Source organism: Dromaius novaehollandiae, chromosome 25 (genome assembly GCF_036370855.1).
Source record: "Dromaius novaehollandiae isolate bDroNov1 chromosome 25, bDroNov1.hap1, whole genome shotgun sequence".
Lineage (NCBI taxonomy): Eukaryota > Metazoa > Chordata > Aves > Casuariiformes > Dromaiidae > Dromaius > Dromaius novaehollandiae.
Window position 1 is genome coordinate 1570312 of NC_088122.1, and position 20145 is coordinate 1590456.

General features: G+C 42.2%; 1 protein-coding gene across 19 annotated transcripts in view; it reads right to left on the bottom strand.

The window, feature by feature from the left end:
- Positions 1–397: 397 nt before the first annotated feature.
- The window catches only part of GATAD2A (GATA zinc finger domain containing 2A), a 71808-nt gene continuing 52060 nt past the window's right edge, over positions 398–20145 (bottom strand). For 15 of the 19 annotated variants that reach the window (XM_064497467.1, XM_064497460.1, XM_064497463.1 and 12 more), the window contains 9 exons: positions 14716–14845; positions 14028–14159; positions 12405–12494; positions 10192–10323; positions 8925–9113; positions 7768–8047; positions 6933–7222; positions 5865–6051; positions 398–4926 (listed from right to left, as the gene is read on the bottom strand). In XM_064497467.1, coding sequence (XP_064353537.1) covers positions 4796–4926; positions 5865–6051; positions 6933–7222; positions 7768–8047; positions 8925–9113; positions 10192–10323; positions 12405–12494; positions 14028–14159; positions 14716–14845 — 1561 coding nt within the window. In that variant the 3' untranslated portion in view covers positions 398–4795. The remainder of the gene's footprint in view (positions 4927–5864; positions 6052–6932; positions 7223–7767; positions 8048–8924; positions 9114–10191; positions 10324–12404; positions 12495–14027; positions 14160–14715; positions 14846–20145) is intronic. The other 4 variants (XM_064497466.1, XM_064497472.1, XM_064497475.1 and 1 more) reach the window with 4 other exon arrangements.

Below are 20145 nucleotides of genomic sequence, written 5' to 3' on the forward strand. Positions count from 1 at the left end.
AGCGCTGGTCGGAGGGGAGAAGTTGCACACACACTCCCCGCCCGCGAGGAAAGGCACAAATCACGACCTCGGGGTTCCTACCCAGAGAGCTTTTGAATAACGAAGCATCACTGACATACGAAGACTTCTACAAAATAAGTATTTCAAGACAGGAACCCTTTCCACACGCTGGCTTTGCCATGAGATGCCGACTGTCGCGACCAGACTGGCGGGGTGACGTGGTTTAGGTCTGAGGTCTGCAGCCACCGCCGCGCACAGCCAGAGACGCACGGCCGCTCCGCCAGGAACAGCCACCGAGCACGGAGAAGCTGCAGCCGCGTCTCCTGCCTGGCAGAAGGAAATCTTCCGAGATTTCCCCGAAGCATCCACATACTTGAAATGAGAGACAGACGCCACAGTTTGTCCATTTGTTTATTGTCATTCAAATACTAAAAATCCCTCACAATACAATATACAGTTACCGATTTCCGATTCTTCCGCCATGGAAACTGACTATCAGGTTTTAGTGGGAATTTTTTTTTTAATTTTTGTTTTATTATCAAAGATTTAGAGTCACAATAAATACGAGTGACAAAAACATACCCTGCGCTGGCGTAACGTTACTCTGTTACACTTCTGTTAGATGATTATAAATTTTTTTCTTTTTTTAAAAAAAGCACAATGCAAGTTATTTCGCTAAATGCAATATACAGCGTAACTCTGCCTTAAGCAGACAAACACTACTGCGGTTCCTTGAGGTCTTTTTGCATTATATATATAGATATATATATAAAAATATAGATTTATATATATATCTATATATATTTATATATTTATTATTAAAAAATGCCTTCTGTGCCCCCTCCTTCCAAAAGGAGAAAGTGACAAATGAGCCGAATAGGGTTTCCGATGAGACCTGTCAAAGCCTCCTCTGCTCTACCAGGTTCTACAGCCTAAGTCCCCCAGTTTCAATTCTTAACTGTACTTTGGTAAAATTGTTTTCTTAGTAAGCAAAAACGTGGTAACTACGTCTGATAAGTCAGAGGTAAATGAATGGTTCCTAAAACAACAATAAAAATATCTATAGAAAAAAAAAACCCCAAACTATCTTGAATTTAAGATTAACCAAAAGTCTTCCTCAATATTACAGCTGGAATGCCATTTACAGGAATCCCTAGAATACAAAAATTAGCAAAGTCACACTTTACATGAACTGGAAAAGCTGTCAAAGTTGACTGCACTATAAAAATAAAAGGTTCAACCAGGCCACTTTTTCATGTTTCTGAGCAGAGAACTGTAATCCAGCCCATGCTCAAAAATCAAACAGACAATAAATTAGGTTATAAAAAAATAAAATTAAAAAACCACACAGCTCCCAAATTGCAACACTGGTTCAAATGAAAATCAGGGGTTTATTTCACAAGTTGCTAAAATCTAAGTACAATAGTCATTTTCATTATTACTGTATTATAAAATCTTGTAGTTGCAACGTCTCAAAGAAAGGTTATATGGCTTGCAAGAACCAACGCTGCTCTAACCCTCTCCCCAGGAGAGGGGGAAGCAAGCAGCCTCTGAGCAACGTCAAACCAGCTCATGCAGCAGTTTGCAGCAAAGCAGTGGAGGGTCGGGGAAAGGGGACGTGGGGCATGTCGCAGTATATTCCACCTGAAGGATACCAATTTACAGGTCACACTGTCAAGCAGCACGTTCAGTCTCTTGCTCTGAGGGAGCTTTAAGGAAAATGGTCTTTTCCAGGAGAGGGCGGATGATGTTACTTCCTTCGAGGCCCAAGCGAGTGCGTCCGCAGTCTGCACTGTCCTGGACAGCTCGGCAGCAGCAACTAGTAGCCCTTGAGGTGGCAGGAATCCCAAACATGACAGTAGTACAAATAAACCAAAGATTTGTTCTTGAGAGTGTGTCTAGAACTCCCCTCCTCCACAATTCCCAAACAATTTAACCTTTAGGCCATAACGTCACTATCTGAGGACTCAATCTAATTGAGCTTTTCTGTTTGTTGTTGTTCATTGTTGGTGGTTTTGTGTTTTTTTGTTTTTTTGTTTTTTGCAAAAAGGGGAACATATGAATGGGGAAGAGAAGATTTGGAAAGACTGTAGCAAGTGTTTTAACAACTATTCTAAACCTAACATATGATACTTTAACTAGCCCAGTAAAACACTACTCAACTGAATACGCAGTTTTGACTATAAAGGAAGAAGCAATTCTTCTGGCTTTTAACACATGTATACCACTTAAGTCTTTTCCTGGTGCATTTATCTAAAACTTTGCAGAAACGCATATGCAATAAATATATACTCTAAGTTACCTGCAGCACTCCAAGAAGCATAGATTAAAAACAATGTCAAAACTGTTTTGGGCCCCGACAGCATAATATCCACATAATATTTTACGTTCCTTTACAAAGCCTCCGAAACAATTCTGCCCCAAAACATTTGGATTATATTTGTGGGGTTTTATTATGTATTGAATGAAAACGATTCCAGGCTAGCGTGGCTGAGGGAGCAAACTTTTTAAGAGTATGCGCAAACTCATTTTTATTTACACTTCTGGATCTTAAAATAAGTCTCCCCATCCACCGAGCTGAAATTCAAATTTACATGCTGCTGTACTGAACTAGCAGTTTCCAAAAAGGTTTTGACATAGCTTTTAAAACAGGTGATTTTAATACTTCTGCCCCTCCTTCCAGTCCCCTCTTTCCAGCATCAGCTGAAGCCAAAGCTACTCCAGTACTGGAAGGAAATTGTTAAATTGCCCAGGTTTCCCATAAAAGGAGTTTGAATTTTAATTGAGAAGTTAGGGTTTTTTTTTGTTTTTAAACAAATGCACTTTTCCCAGATCATTTAATAGTACTAGACATTTGTATCAGTGATGCGATAATGCAGGCATTTGTCAGAAGAGAGAAAAAAAAAAACAAAAAAACTCTACACATTTAAGGAACTGAAACACTTTCATAATATTTTTCAAAGTGCAAAAATAAAATGCACTCAACTTCTCTCTCCACATCTCCCAGTCCAAAATATCTTGGAATGAAAAGAAAAATTAAAAACTCAAACTAATTCCTCTCATCCCCATTTAGCTCTTAATATACATTTGTAAAACAAACAAAAAACAGTCAGATTGAAATTCTAGGGCTTTATACAGCAACAAATACCATTTTGTAAAACTAGGTTTTCTATGCTACTGAACAGTTTTCAAGAGTCTCTAAATACTGAAATTCACACAACAGAACAGGGGCTAAAACGAATGTGAGTTTTCTTTTTCACTATGCAATAGTTAGATCGTAAGAGGGACAACCCTATACAGTAGTTGGTTTAAAGTGAGATCTAACTGCAACTGCTAAGAAAATAGATTCAGCATAGACTGAATAGTAACCCCTCCCCCCCTTTTCTTTTATATATAGATATATAGATATATATATATTTTTTTGCAAATAATTCTTATCAGCACTACTTCTAGTACTGATATGCAACCTAAGTAGTAAGGCATGTATTTCTGCCACTTGAATTCAACTTTAATTTGGGAGAAGCACAGGGAAGAAGGAGAGAAGATGATGATAAGAAAAACTGGACCTGATGAATTTGAATTCAATCTGTGGAATCCCCAAAATATATTAAAACCACACAGAAACCTGTCCTTAAAGCAGGGTTACCTAAAGCTCTATCAAAAATGAAATACTGAAGTGATGGGACAGAGGAGCATGCTTGGTGCGCTTGGAAGAACGGAATTTTAGAGGGATCAAGGTAGGCAGTCCTGCCCGAAACATGCCCAACACGTGCTGGTAGGGCCATCGCACCACTAAAGCACGGAGCGTGAAAGACTGCTTCTCAGTGGATAACGGCAGAGGAAAGGACCTGTTACCTGACTGCGGCCTCCCAGTCCTCTGCTCCCTCCACTCACCCTTTCTGATTGCGTGCAGCTTCTGGAATTCCTAGTTTTTGAATAAAATTTCTCAAAACAACAAAAAAACTCAAAAGAAGATCAAAAACAGTTTCACTTTTAAGTCTCTGGGAACATATGAAAGGCCCAACTGCTCTTCGCTGAATTAGAAAGACTGAACAAAGGTGTTTGTCTATTCAGTAAATTAGATTTTAGACTACCAAAAGTTCAAAGTCTATTCAAAACAGAATCCAACAAAAGTGAGAGACTCCTGCACTGGTTCCCACCTACCAGACAAGTTTTGGTGGCAGCCAGTCCCTTAGAAAAACATACTCAACTGGAATTTGAGTGTGCACTTATTTATCATTAGCTCATCATCAGACGATTTTGAAACATTATAATCTGTAGACTGCCTTCCTGGTTTGAGGAGGGGCAGGGAAGAAAAGCAAACACGAATTCGGCTCACTAAATGCATCTGCAATATCAGGCTGAAATTCCTCTTTCCTTGAACTGACATCCATGCTTGATTGCGAATGAACACCATGTTCTTGGTGAATGGGTAGTTATTAATAAAGAAACCGAAGGCAGAGAGTCATTAGTCCTCCTTTTGTGCTGGTGACAAAAAAAATCCAAACTAAATACATAAAGCCAAAAAAATAAGAATTCTTCCCCTTCCCTGACAGCCTTCATCATCAGTCAATCACAAGAATCTGATAACCAAATGAGCTCAAGTCTTTCCCACCCACGTGGTGTCATTTTCTCATAGCAGGGACAGCAGCACTCGATGGGATGAGGAGTGGTCTTCTTGCATCCTATGAAGCCTGGGGCATATCCAGCTGGGATTAAAGCAGATTCCACTGTAATGTGGTATAAAAAGGATGGCAGAAACAGGTTAAGTCTTCCTCTTGGGCATTCCTCTGCATTATTTCCACGTGGCAGACTGTGGGATGGACCGTGGGGGAATCATATCCAGGAGATATTCACGCTGGCGGTCTACTGCTGAAGACGACTTGTGCACAGCTAAACTAGGATTAACAAAAGGTAAAGCCCCACCTGATAAAATATAAAAGAGAGAGGAGAACAAGCATCACAATACAGTAAAAGCATTAGGGAAAAAAAAAAAACAGTGGAAAAACCCTGCTACATCTGCATTTTACCCACACGAAAATGGATGCTTTTGACATCTAAGCAAGCATTGGACCCTACTGGTCACATAAGGTCAGACACCTTCAGAAACGGAAAGCTTCCAAAATCATCTGAACAAACAGTAGCAAGACTTTGTATGAGGAATTAGATTTGAGCAACTCTCTGCAACAAAATTATGTTTAAATGCTAGATTAACCTCAAGAAAAGAAATACCCACTCAATACTGGGCAAGAAAGGACATCACAAAAGAGCTAGCTGCTACAGTGTTTCCTTCCTAGGCATTCTGATTATCACTTAAGGAAACAAAATTACTCTTCCCAAGTCAGATCTTTATAGCCAAAACCAAAGTAAAATTAGAAATTAAAATTCCAGTTTGTATCAGAGCAACAGCTTAGTTAGCAGTCCAAATCATGAGGAATTCTAGGAGTACGTACTGTAGCTTTACCTAAAGCAACAAGATCTATTGTATGTTGCTTACAGCAAAGAGCAAACAACAATCAAAATTAGACAACTGAATTAAATTCCCATAATTAACTGACAAACTCCTGCAGTGCAGTACTGACTGTGCATACAGAGTCCGTGCTGAACAGTTTGGTATCACATTAAATCTATACGTAACAGTGTAAAGCAGCACTGTTTTTATATGGTAGCATTTGATCACTTCTGATGAGCATAAACTACACCAAGAGCAAGTGCAAAGAACCACACTAAGAGCAAAGCCTTGGTATCGTCAGGTCTTCATGCAGGAAGTGTCAAAGAGAAGCATTCTTACCCAAAGAACTATGATTGTTGGACAGAGTGCAGCTAGTAAGTACAAAGAAAAGAAACTTTAGAGAAAAATCTACCTGTATTGATGGGAGTCTTCTTCCAGGTGGCAGCGCTGCCCTTGCTGACAGGTCTCTCAGCATGCTTACCTGGCCTACTCCCAAGTGCTGCTGCAGACGATGCATTCTGCAACTTGGGTGACTGGCTAAATGCATGCAACACTCCTCGTGGAGCTCCAGGAGGACCTCGAGACATCTGGCTAGCAGTCTGGCAAGACAGCAAAGAGTAAGCCAGGCACAGCAGTTTTTTCCTCTTTTAGGTACAATAGCTCTGACCAATTGCTACTGCATTCCTCTCTCTCCTTCCCTCCCTCCCTCTCTCTCTCTGTAGATCTGGAATGGACTATTAGTCTCAGGGCTAACAATTTCAAGTGATCTCTACATCTAAATAAGAATCAGCTTTGTACTTCTGATTCCCCATTCTTACAGATGCTTTCAATCAACTGCAAAGCAGCAAGCGTGCTGTGTAAGCATCTCCATACACAGACAACACTTCTCCCCTGTCATCATCAGCACACCTTGATTATTTCAACTCAAAGCAGCACTTAAGCAGTTTCCATCTTCCTCCAATTCAAACATGGTTTTACAAAGTGAAAAAGATCCAGTCTCTGCCATGGATATTACCGATTACTTTGAAACTTCACAAAAACTGTTAGTTGTTCCTGGCTCAAGTCAGATTTTTTTCTGTATTAGGTAAATCTATTCTTGGGTATTTGCACTGGAGCAAAATTTCCCATTTAGTACATCCTAAAAAAATTCAGGAACACACTTTGTGAGATACGAGCTAAAAACCCTAGATAATTACAATGACCCTGCAGGAAGGACATCACCAACTTCCGCTCTTCAGGTACAGAGAAGGTAGTTTAGGTATCATCACGATATGACGGAACAACATTTTAAACAGCACAGTTTTAAGCTTAAACTCAAGCACACACTGTGGAGCTCAAACAGAACAAGAAGTTCATGCCGCTGCTTCACATCTGCACGCCAAACACCACAGTGCCCATGCTGCATGCCTGGAAGACCAGGCGCTGTGGGACCTTTGCCCCATCATCACCGAGATGTGGCTTCCTACAGCCAGATCCTTACCTGCTTGAGCGAGTGGTGCTGCACTATAGGCTCCGACTTGCTCTGTACAGGAGACGCAGTCTGTTGCAGTATCCTTTGCTCAATCTCCTGTTCTTGCTGCAGTGCTTTTACAAAAGCAGCCTTCAGTCGGTTAGTGTGCTCAGCTTTCAAGGCCTTTTTCTGATTTGATGTCATACAGGTTTCACACATAATGGTTCCATTCTTCTCCTCCCTCCAGCGGCAGGTGAAGTCAGTCTTACACTGTGCACACATGTAGGGCTCGCGAGATGATACAGCAACTGAAACTTTACCTGAAGAACACAATCACATTAGCTCAGCTCCACCTGCAGATTCTATGAAATGAAAGTGAAAGCTATCTCCTCCTAACGTGTGGGAACAGGGAATTCTACACGTTTGCTCCATCTACGTAAACTAGGCTAGATTTGGATTTTTCCTTTGTTTGGAGGCAATTTCTCTAGGATATCTATCTCATTCCTGCCTGTGAACATCTTGGTAAGCAATCTGCTGAAAATATATCATTGGAGAATTCTGCGTTGATGGACAAACAAGTGGATGATAGGAAGTCAACGGCCCTAGGGAAAACTGGATGCATTTTAGAGAAATCTTTATAATTAATGTCTAGCATACAAGAAATCAGACCATTGTGAAATTTTAGAATTATGCAGTAAAATAAAGCAATTTGAAAACTGTCAGAGAAAGTGAATCTGAGATTAGACAGACTATGAAAATTTAATCATGCAAGGTCTGAAACTGCTTGCTGCCTGTTATTTAACTAGGGTCTAAATGGGAAAGGTTCTCTCTTCACCTACGAGGAAGATTTTTAATGCTGTCTCACCTTGAGTCTCCAGCAAATTCTGCACAACTTCTTCCAATCCAACTAAGTAAATAAACTCATTATTAGCTGCACTTGGCAGGAAGTTCATCTCTGGTGCAGGTGGCTTCGGAGGAGGGATCTCCAGCAGCGTTTTCTCCAGCTGCTTCCGCAAGGCAAGCTTGGCAGCAGCTTGCCGGCTGGCTGGCGAGTCGTTGGAGTTCACGATAGAAGCAGCGCTGGTAGTAGTAGCATTAGCCTGAGCTGACGTCACAGTTGTACCTTTTATTGAAGTTGGTGAAGCCTTGAAGGAAATGTGACACATCTTGGTCAGTGACAAGCGCCAGATTGTTCAGCCCTTTTGAAATACATGCTCCTTTCTACTGAGACAGTCAAAAGGAAGGGCAACCAGTGTTTGATGTAATAGTGTATGTGTGCACGCAACGAAGACCATCTCCCGCTAAATCTTATTTTACGCGGGCTACCAAACAGATCGCAATACATATCTAAGCTTAGATATTGCAATATTGCATCTTCTATTACAAATAATATGTTATCTAATCCTTTTATCCTTTTTCTAAGTAACTCCATTTTCCTTTCTGATCATTTTTAGATATTGGAAATTTGTGGGGGGGGGGGGGGGAAGAGTACTTTTCCTTATGACTTTGGCAAAGTCATGACTTATAATTATAAAACAAAAACCTGTGCTTCTTTTATCTATACTACTTGCATGCCAATATCAGTAATAGATGTTAAGTTGCTGCTTCAGTATCCTTTGGTGCTTCAAAATAGGAGTGCTAATCCATTTTGAGTTCTGTTTACTAGAGCACTCATTTTATTTATGCTTCTTAAAGAAGAGGAGAGAATATTCTAAAGGACAGTTTCATAATGAAATACCAAATGGGAAAACTCAGGCCCAACATTCAGATCACTAAAATGTATACTTCTTCCCAATTATCTGTATTTTGTTTTTCATTTCTGTACACAGAAGGTGAATATAAACACAGAAGCGGCTTGCATAGGAAGAAGGAGCAGGATAACTGCAGTAATAAGCAACCACGTCACTTAGAGGACAGCAGGCAACACCAGTTAGATACAGTAACCAGACAAGCGGTAATTGCAGCTGCTCACCTGTATTCTCGAGAGTAACGTTATGCCTGGCGCAAAGCTCTGGAACTCACCTGTGGGATATTGACAAGCAGGCTGGTGTTGGGGACATTGGCGACACGGATCAGACCCTGTTGTATAATTCTCTGCCCCTGAATTTGCACGCTGGGGACCGATGCCCGGGGTGCCAGCAGCAGCGGAGGCGGCCCTGTGCTGGAGTGCTGTCGGATGTTGTGGATTTGCTGGGAAGACACAGAAATGGGCTGATGTGATGGTTCCATGAAGGATGGGGAGGATTAGATAGTGAGAAATAAGTGGTGGAAGCCAAATGGGATGACATGATACAATGGAAATGAGGCAAGGCAGGGAACGCAAAAAAGCGTGATGATTAACATTCTTGTCAAAACGTGGTATTTTTCCCTTTCCCTCTGTCAAAATGAAACTAGAAGAACGTAACATCAAAAGAGATGCTTGTGTCTGAGGCTATCATATCAAGGCCAAAACAGTTGCACCAAAAATCTAGTTTTCAAGTCTAACCTCTTTCAGTAGCACAGTCGTTAAGCCTGCTTCATTTTAAAGGCATTAGAAAAGCTATTTCACAGAATGAGCAGGTTTTCTCAATCATCGTAACAAAGAAAATGAAACACCAAATGCTATACCTTCTTCCTTAGTGCTGGCTATGCAACATATAAAAGTAGACCTTTTTACTGAAAAATAAATCCTCATTTAACAAGAAAACATTTTTTTTTCCTGGTATCTCTCAGAAGTCTTAACTCTGGAAGAACATATCAAATTGAATACTGTGTCCCTACTCCTTTAGTGACACCACTATTTTCTCTCGTAGGTGATAACAACCTCACAAATCAGCACCTTCAGATTTCCAACTCACTATCTCATTTCAGCAGCTCTTTTTCAATCTGAAGACAGACACAATGAGGGAAAAAAGTGAATTTTAGCATTTTAAAAGGTGAAATTGATAAGACAGGAAGAATAACAAGGAAAAAAGTGAAAGAACAATGAGTTTCATTTCCTCTGCTGCTGCTTTCCTAAACAGCAGGTAAAGCTGGAAGCCTGTAAAGTACCTTTCATAAAAAAGACAATTTTTTTTTGGTGCAGCTAAAGGAAGAATCATATCCCGTATCATCACAAAGTTTTCTCGTGGTTCACTGGAAGCGTTATGGAGCAGCAGAATGTATAAGCATGAACTGGAATGACGTGGGAACTTTGAGCAGCAATATATCTAGCCCTATTAAAATCCTGCAAGAACTACACAGAATCCTTCTGGACAAGAAGGATGACTAAAAAAAAACAGAGTAGATCTACCACGAGGCAAATACTTACCTGTGCACCTCTGACAAGAGGTGGCATTACTATCTGTGTGTTTTGCTGAGTTCCTAACTTTGAAGAAGTCTGCTGCCCACCACGGACCAATGGAGGAGGAATAACAGTGCCTGGTATACGTGTAGAAGAGGTCTGCAAAACAGAAGATAATTCACTTGTTCTTTTTTATTCTGGCATATTTATATGCATGCTTTCTTCTGTCGGTTAGTGTGCTGCTAAAGCGGTATCTGAAATCTTAGGTAGCAATACAGACATACGTAAGGATGGGATAGCAGTCTGGCTACATGCTCAGAGGTTGTTCTCTCACATCCTGCAGGGAATTCAAAAGGTAAAAAGCAGTTCTGAGTAACATTTTCAACCAAAAAAATCCATGAAATTCAATAGCTCCAGAACTGCTGTACTGCAAACACTGAAGAGGTGAGCCATAACTGGAGTGAGAGAGAATGGGGCACATGAAAGCAGCCCCAGGAATATTCATCTGCTTTTTGTCTCTCCTCTCTGGCTGATGTGATGAATGCAATATCTATTTTGAGCCAATGGAAGTCAGGATCAAAAAGATCCAGGAGAAGACTGGGCCAGGCTGGCTTGGGTTCAAAGACAAGTTCATTTTTTCTGGGAGTAAGAGAACAGGGAATTACAACATGCTGCCTTCAAGGAGAACCATGGGCCAGACAGAAGCTGGAGATGCAGGAACCTGGGAAGGTGAGAGGACTGGACACACGCATGTATGTGGGAAGGAAAGAAGCGTGGAAAGGGGACAAGCTTAAAGAAAAAAAAAAAAAGAGAGAGATAAGAAAAGGAGTCAGGCTAAAGACATTTGAAAAACTGCTGTCCATGCTTTCTGGGCTGCAGCCTATTAAATTCTCAAAGTTCCTCATAACGTTACAAAAGGTGATACGGTTTCATGCACTTACATTCCAGCAGACTGCTAATGCTATGCGATCTAGTTTGAGAAGCGCTGCTCAAGGGCACTAAACCCCTCCGTCCTATTAACATGGATTTGCACATCTTGCCACTTCCCTCACTCAAGCCCAAACTGACCATCATCCATGAATTGAGACTTCTAAAAATACCAAAGATCCTACTTTCACTACTTATCATATGTATGCACACACGTGCATATTTAGTCAGGGGAGAAGTTTTATCCACTTCTGTTATGCCTTTTAACTCTTACACACAGGAATTAATGCAGTTTTTACAGTCAAGCAAAAAGCAGATGGAGATTAGGTTAATTTGCCCAAACACTGCAAATTAGACAGAATAACCAGGACTCTGGATTCTTAGCTCCCAGCTCTCTGCCCTGACCACTGCCACGTACAACCAAAGTTTCACTGCCTATTTGCTGAAGACTTAACCTATGGTCCAGTTCCTCTGAAAGTGCTGTCTTTAGCGAAGGCAACTCGCCTCAAGGAAGAGATTAAACTGAGTGAGAACATCCAGCTGCAACTTTGATTTTTCTGTTGTTGCTGAAAGACCAACATTTTCAAATGAAGTGTTGGCATTTCTCAAGTGAAAAAGTTTTGAGCTGAATCAACTTTGAAGTTTGTTTGAAATGAGCCCAAGGTAAATAATCAAAAAAGTTTTAAACCCCAAAGTGAAAAAAAAATATTATAGCTCAAAAGGAAGATTAGGTGGACAGGTGTCAATTTGTTTTGTGGTTTTTTTCCAACCCCCAAAGCTTTCCAGTATTTCATTTAATTTAGTCTAAACTAATACCTTTCCTACTATCAATTGCAAGTCAACTCAAGAAAAAAAAATCCTACAATTCTCTCAGCTCTTGCAGTTAATCATGCTGAGGGTAGAGTTAAGCATCTTGAGGGTACAACAATAGGTTGCCACAGTATTTTTATGTCGAAACTCCACAACATCCTTGTTGGCCAAGGTCCTTGGTACTAGTATCCTACATGCATTTATCAGCAGAACGGATTAGGCCCTTCAGGATGATCAGCCACTGAACAATAAGCTTATGAGAGTTACCTGTGGGTGACATCTTACTTCCATCTCCCACCCCATCAGTTCTTAAAAAGCTTATAGTGGGGTTTGTGGGAGTTAGCATTGGATCCGTTAAAAATAAAAATTAAAAAATTAAATAAAGAGAAAAAAAAAAGTTTCCACCTGGATCCACGTTATTTATGTGGAAGAACTGTCTTTCCTGTTACTCTGTCTTCTCTAGTGCCCAGCCTAAGCCTGGCAGCCTAGCCCACCCCACTGACCTGGAGGGACGGCTTGCCCGCAGGAACACTCTGCGTTCCCCGCACCAAGGGCGGAGGGGTGGCCACAGCACTCCCAGAGGAACCAGCAGGCTGGAAGAGGAAAAACCAGAAAGAAAGCAGACGAGTGTAAGGGTGTAAGCAGAATTACAGAAGCTAAGGGAATAAAAGCGTTTACCTCCTTGCGCCTTAGTAAGAGATTCTTCAAAGACTGCGGTTTTCCCCCACCCCCATCCCTTTCTTCCTCCAAGCATCTATACATGCGTATTTAAATGAAGAAGTTATTAGGCAAGTATAGATAAGATTATACTAAAAAAATAAAAGCACCTATACACCAAAAGCACAGCAAAGTAGAAATTCATTTTAATAGTCCCAGCTTATAGCCTAATTCAGTCTTATCCATCATTCCTACTGGTCGCAACTAGCTAAATTCAAGTGTAATATAAAGTGAACAATATTTAAGGAAAAGATTTCAGATATTAAAAAGTTTAGAATATGCCTTTTCACCCTAATTAATTCAAACATCGAAAGTTCACTCGCTCAGTATGCAGCGATGAACTGTGAGGCAGGTACTTGCACTGCTTTTAATTCCATCTACTGAAACATGCGAAAGTCCAGAAGAAAGACACCAATAAAACCACCAGAACCAAGAGGTACTAATATCCATCTGCAGAGGGAAGCACACTTAAATCTATACCTTGCCCCCCATCACAAAATCCATCAAGTCAGCAACACACACTGTAAAATAAAATAGTTGCCATTGTTACAGACACTTGAAATTTATCCTAGTCTTGGCAGCAGTGCGTGGGGTGCTCACACCCTCTCCTGCTCCCAACCACCTCTGCTCTTTTCCTACCACCCTCCACCTCTACCCTTTGCGCCAGCATGAACAGCACAAGTAGAGAGCCAGATCAGACAACTAATCTGACAGAAAGGTCATCTTTCTTGCTGGGTTAGTTTCTGAGAGATCAGTTCTCTCCCCAGCACTGTGTGTGATGGGGGAGGGAGAAGGGAATTCAGGGTGGGAGGGCTGGACCATTCCTTCCAGAGGCTGCCTTGATTTCTGACTGATTAAAGCGTACATCCAACCACAGACTTACTTCACCTGGTAAGACGTGGAATCCAGATCTGGAGTTCTGCCACGCACTTTAAAGAATACAGTGATCAACTGCCAGGTCCCAGTGGTTAGGATTCAAATGCTTTAATAAATGTGCTGACAGGTAAAGTTATTTGCAAGAATCTCCTCCATATGTGTTTTAGTACTCTCTATGCTGCATTAAGGACTGCATGGAGTGTTTAATACTTTGAAGTATATCACATTCATAAATGCAGCTAAGTTTCAATAAAAAGGCGTTCGGCTTTTGGATATGGTTGATAGGATAACTGTCTTGTCATTTGGTCCTGACAAAACAAAACCAAAAAAACCCAGGAAGAATCCCTCAAAAGTGAATCATTAACAGGATAAGACCCCACAAACTTCACAAAGATTTTATGAAAAGTGAGATGTGTTTTATCTGGAAGCTATGATATACTCTGTAGGTTGGTTATGGCAACTGCCATCGCTGTTCTCCTTTTTTTCCCCATTCCAAAAGATAAGATGATAAATATCTGTAGGAAAATAAATACCTTCTGAGTAGTGGTCTCCTTCTGGATTTGACTTTGCCGTAACTTTTTCAATAAAACAAGCTTCGCTTCTTCTAACCGTAACTCTTCTTTTAGTTGTTTAATCATTCTCTCACGCTCCTCTGGACTACTTTTCTGCAGGGCCAGTTAAGGCAGTAAAGGGTGGGAAAAAGGGAGGGGGGAGAGGCAAAAAAAATAGATACCATACAAGTTATGACAAGAACTTACAGCAGTGTAATTGTCATGTATGTCTTAATATCACTGATACGCCTGCAATATGTGGGCATAAAAACTAAGTACAAAGAAAGAACTCAAAGGTAAAAGAGACTTTCAAGATTTCTTCACTAGTAAAGTAAGAGTAAAAAGTAGTCTCAGACAACAAATCTGCATTGGGCCACGCTGCATAAGGAGTACTGCATCCATAATATAAACTTCACTAAAAAGGCAATTCTGGAAAAGGTGCACTTTAGAAACATGCAAAAATTAAGAACGTAGGAGCTTAAAAATAAAAAATAAAAAATAAATGCATTGGTCTTTAGTACAGCTTCAAGATTCCCCGCTTGCAAATCAATCTTTATGAAGCCATATATCCACCTGGCACTGCTCGCAGATATTCCTGCGGGAACAACTGGTATGTCTTCTTATCTCTAGATGGCACAATCTAAAGTTGTATCATGCCACGCAGACTCACCATGAGTGCCTCTGTGTTGGTCTCTTTTAATGCTATTTTTGTTAAACCATTCATTCTAGGGCTAGAAGGTTCATTGTCCGATAACACTATAACATCCGGGGAGGGTACTCTCTTTTCTCTCTTTATTTCACTGTAAATCAGAAGAAAAAACAGAGAGAATGAGTTAATAAACAAACAGACAAACTACTTCACACTGCATTGGAAATACTGTTATTTACAAACTCCTGATAGATTAATCTTGAATCTCTTAAATGCTGCACATTTGACATGAATGAAGTTGGTCAATGTTCACTTTTGTTGTGAATATTAAGCTTACAATTACAAAAGCATGTCATTAGTCAAGATGCAGCTACAATAAATAGGAATGGTGATTCTCTCAGATTAGAAGCTTTTGCATCAGCTGCTCCACTTCACAGCGGCAGGCACGATCTTCTGGCAGCAGCAGCTTTGCTTGTAGCGGGGGAAGCCCACCCACTCATCTGTATTCCACTTATTGCTGCTTCTCCTTATGTGCTCAAAGCCGAAAAGCTACTCCCAGTCTCTTTTTCTTTTCCTAATGGAAATGTTTGTAAGTTGTGACCTTCTCCCACACAAGTTATTTATCAGAATCTTAAGGAAACACAAGCAATTCACGTGTGCTACACTTACCTAACTTTAAGTGCTTAATGACATAATCTTCTTTCTACACCAACACTAACATTCTTTTCTTTTCTGTTACTTACCAGTAGAAACCCATTACAGCCTCAACACACAGACACATCTGTGAAATTTTACTGAAAACTGCTGAAACACTTCCAGATGGATATTGATTTTGACCTTTTATTTGGCTTTAATGCTTAGTGTCTTGAGAGATGGCTGCATCTTGCACATGATTTCTGGACAGTGAATCACCTCTCAAGTCCTTTGTGCATGATTATCATACCAGAACGATATTTTGAACTACACGAACCAGCAGGGACAGAGACAACGTGATGTGACAGACTACAGCACCATTCTTTCTGCTGGACAGTTTTGCTGGACATTTGGTAGCTGTCCTTCTGGCTTCAGACGTTCAGCACAGGTCAGCTTCTGAGAAAATTATGAATGGAAGCTGAAGTGAAGAGAAGATGATCCTCAAGCCTTTGATGCTAAGACTTGGGATTTCAAACTACAGAGCGTAAGTATTTCAGAACAAGGTTGGTGGCACATGAGAACCAAGAGACTTAACAGGTATTTTACAGAAACAGGACAGCATGGCCTTCTGCGCTGCCCGGGAAACAGTAAAAGGGCCTGTTAAATATTCAACACCCAGAAATTAGAGGAGAATATATTGCATATAATTACTTTTCCTTGCAACCCAAAAACAGAAGTAACAAAGTTAATAGCGAGAAACTTTTAAATGAAAAAAAAACTTTCAGCAGGTTATACATTAGATTAAATTCTTAAAAAAATTCCTACAAGCAAGATTCAGCAGATATGTAACCATGTATTAGCACTCATATAGAAAAGAAAGGAATGAGCTAATGCATAACTAAGAGTGTCTTATATTATTCATGAAGGGGAGATGTGGCATGTGTTTTATTTTTAAATATCAGGCAATTGCTTCTTAACTCTAGAAACTGTTTTTTAATCTGAGACCCCATGTTTATTAAGAATGCAATAATAAGAAAGTTAGAGAGAGATTGTCTTTTTTACTGATGCAAACAACAGTCACGCTGAGTAACATCACTGAAAAGCTGCGAACCCTGATAAACCTTGCAAAACATACACTTTCAGTAAAACTCATGCCAGGTCAATCAGTATTCTGGATACTGCAAAAACAGTACTAGATATTGCAGCAATTAGCTTTTTTAGTACCATTCCCCTGCTAGTGAAAAATAAAGGAAAAGGTAGAGAAGTGTCCTCTAGAGGGCACAATGAGCCAGTAAACTCGAGTCATTTAAACTCTAAAGAGGTTTCAAAAATAACAGTGGCACAGGTGAAATCTTTCAAGCTTTTACTCCATCTGAATGCACCAAACTGGCCCAAGTAGTTCTCAACAGAGGCCTAACTGGGTCGGACCAAGCTCCAGCTAACTTGGTATTCTCTTCCTGACAGCAGCCAGCAGCAGGGGTTCAGGGGAAGCGTTCAGGTATCGAGCTGGTCACTTCTGAATCCCTTTCAGACAACAGCTGGAGGTTCTCAAGATGAAGGACTGAGATACAACCAGAGTAACTTCACTTGCCTTTCTTCCTCCCACTTTTGTTGAAAAGTGAGTTACATCACCTGAACACCTGAGAATCACGTAACTGCGGGGATTTGAGCAGACAGCGCTTGGAACCCAAAGCAACGCATTTCTGAAATACAAAGGATCTTTTCATCAGCTCCACCCTTCAAATAGCTTCTGCAGGGAGTAAAACTGCAAAGAGCTATGGAGTCGATACACCATAACTGGATTATATCCACAAATACAATGCTAGCTGGTACTATGAAGACTTTATTCAGCTGCAGACTACGAGGCTAAACGATGCAATTTGGAAATTCTCTGTGCCCACCCCACAAAGCCACAAGCTGCAGCCACGAGGCCCTGTAAAACAACAGCAGTCGCTACATCCTCCGTGTCTGCAGTTGTGTAAGAGGCTGGTGAAATTCTGGAGATGCTAACCGGGCCTCTACAAATTCGCTGCGGGAGCGCATCAGCCAGCTCTTGCAACGAGCCCCGGCTCCGGGACGGCTGAAGCCGCAGGAGCTGCCCCAGGGCTCGGCTGCGCTGCCCTGCGGCCACGGGACCATCCTGCCCCGGCCTCGCCGCGAGGGCCCGACCCGGCTGCTCCTTCCAAACTTTGCAGGGGCGGGAGACAGCGGCCGCCTGGGAGAACCAGGGGTTTTTAGACTGCTAGCGGAGGCGAGCAGCAGCAGTCGCGCTCTCCGGCAGCGGAGGCCGGGGAGGGGGTGCCGGGTGGCCCCCAGCACCACGCTCGCTTCCTCTGGGCTCCCCAGCCCGGCGCCGGGTCACGTGGCACGCCGCTCACGTGACCCGCCACGGCGAAAACCATGGCAACGGCCAGTCCCAGCCGGTGGTGCCCGGCCTTCATTTTGTGAGGTGAGGTCAGGCTCAGGTGCCGCGAGAAAATGGAGCGGGCCGGGCCCGGGGGGCCGCCGCTGCCCTGGGGCCGCCGCCCGCCTCGAGCGCCCCGGGCCCGGGCCCGCGCCAAGGGGCCGCTGGGCGCTTGTCCAAAACCGCCGAGAAACGGCACCGAAAGCCACGAGAGCCGCTGCTTTGCTGCGGGGATTCCTCCGCAGCTCTCGCATCTGTTTCCTTTTTTTTTTTGGCTAAAGGAGGAAGGCGACCTTGAAAGAAGACACTTGGCGACTCTCAGCCTCTGCCTCCTGCTTTTTCAAGATACTACAAGGAGGGGAGAAAAAAAAATCCGTACAGCTTAATCGTGGACTAGTCAAACAACGTATGCAGGCAGAGTGATGAAACACCTGGAGCAAAGTGTAATCAGCAAGGGCTTGTGTTCACCGGCGATTTGGATGCTGCATCTTTGGGAGGGGAAGAAAATCTGAGGACAAGATTAAGGCAGCACAAGGAGCACCCACCAGAGCCCCCGAGCTGCTGAGGAAACCTGGGACTTCAGGGTTGAAGACCCAGGCTGAGCAGGCAGACGCCGCAGGAAAGCCCCCGCTCCCGCTCTCCAGGCGCTTCTGCCGGCCCCGGCCCCCGAGCGCTTCCAAGGCGTCCGTCCCGCGGGCGCCCGAACGAACCCGAAAGCGGGGGACCACGCCGCAGGCCTGCCCCACGCGAGCAGCATTCGGAGGCCTCCCGGGACCCATCCCGTTTCTGTTTTCCAAGATACATTACACTGTTCCTGACAGTTACATTGTAAAGTGCTGGTGTAATAGAAGTTGCACTAGAAACCACTTCAATCAGAGTTTTTATATAAATTTATATAATACATGCATGTACAAGACTATCGCTCTCAAACTTTTCTACAAAGCACAAAATGCAGCTAAGAGTGGAGCGCGTCTGCTTGGACTCTCCAAGTTCTCCCACCAAATCCATGAAACCATCGCTATTTACCCACACCCTGACAGAAACACAGACAAGCTGCTCACGTTTCACAGCTTACCACGTAGCCTACCACCTTTTCCATAAAAGCATTAAGCAGTCAAACCTGTGTTTAGGTCCATCTACCACCTACACCAAGGAGTGATTTGAGTCTGTTGACATGGGACCTCACAGGGAAAATCCTTCCTGCAGCAGGGGAGATTGCTTTAAAAATAAATAAATAACAACACGTATTGACCACAGCAACAAAGCCAATTCACCCTCAATACCCCGCAGCATGACCCACTGCACAGCAGCTGCGGCGGCGGCATAAGACTGAGCTACAGAAACATTGACTAGATCTCTGCAAGAGTATTCCTTCAAAAAGCAGCTTGCTATATTCTTTTGTCACCCTGTGTGTAAAGCAAGAAATTTAAAACAGATGTTTCAAAATAAGGCAGACAATGGAAGTATCATCATTTTCAGAAAAACACTGCCACCAGCAGTTAACAATTTGGGATAGCTGCCCTGATGCTACGACCTTTGTCCCCTGAAGCCATCAGGCATATCCTTTAGCTAAATAAAGACATAGTTTTATTACGCGCCCTTCAGCTTTTGTAAGTGTTACTGTCTCAATCACTTGGACTCGATGCTAGAGGACGAAAGCAGAGTTGCTACCTAGCTACATACGTATTTAAGCATTCATGACAGTAAAATACAATTTAACAGAGACCTTGAAGAAAGAATCCAACGCAGACCTCCTAAGTCACTAAGGACCCTCAGAAAAAGTTCATGCTTCCTCTAAGACCCTATTTAAAACCTTAGAGCACAGAACAGATGTATCATGCTATTTGGTAATCTTCCCTGGTATCTTGGGGCATCCTCACTCCTCTAGCAATTTAGAGCAGAACAACTATTCCAAGGAAACCTCCAAAGCAAAAAAAAGAGCCCCCATTCTCCCATAAGGACACTATACATTATTTTTTGATTTGAAGGAAAGAGGGTCATCCAGTTCAAGAGACCTCAGGTGGCTGAACCCATCCTTGGAGGTTTGCGTCCATTTAGCTGGGACAGCAGATGACTAATTAAACTTTTGTCTTGAGGATGATGCATCTGAGGCCTAAGTATCTCGGGATGGACTCAGCTGTTGTAACAGATTCACCATCCTATGAGGTGGAAGTCTAGATGAAGTATGAATAAGAAAGCTACAGACTTGCACTAAAAAGAAAAAAAAAAAAAAAAGGTGAGAAAATCCAGGAACTACTGGCTCTGGTAGAAAGTTTCATTTCAGAGGACATCCCATACTGCCCAGCTGACAGCATCAGAGATACTTAGCGACATTAGCAGAAGAACTCGAGTATTTCAACAAGCAGCCTTTCCATCCCTTTGTGCCAATCCTGAAACATGACCCCAAAATAAGC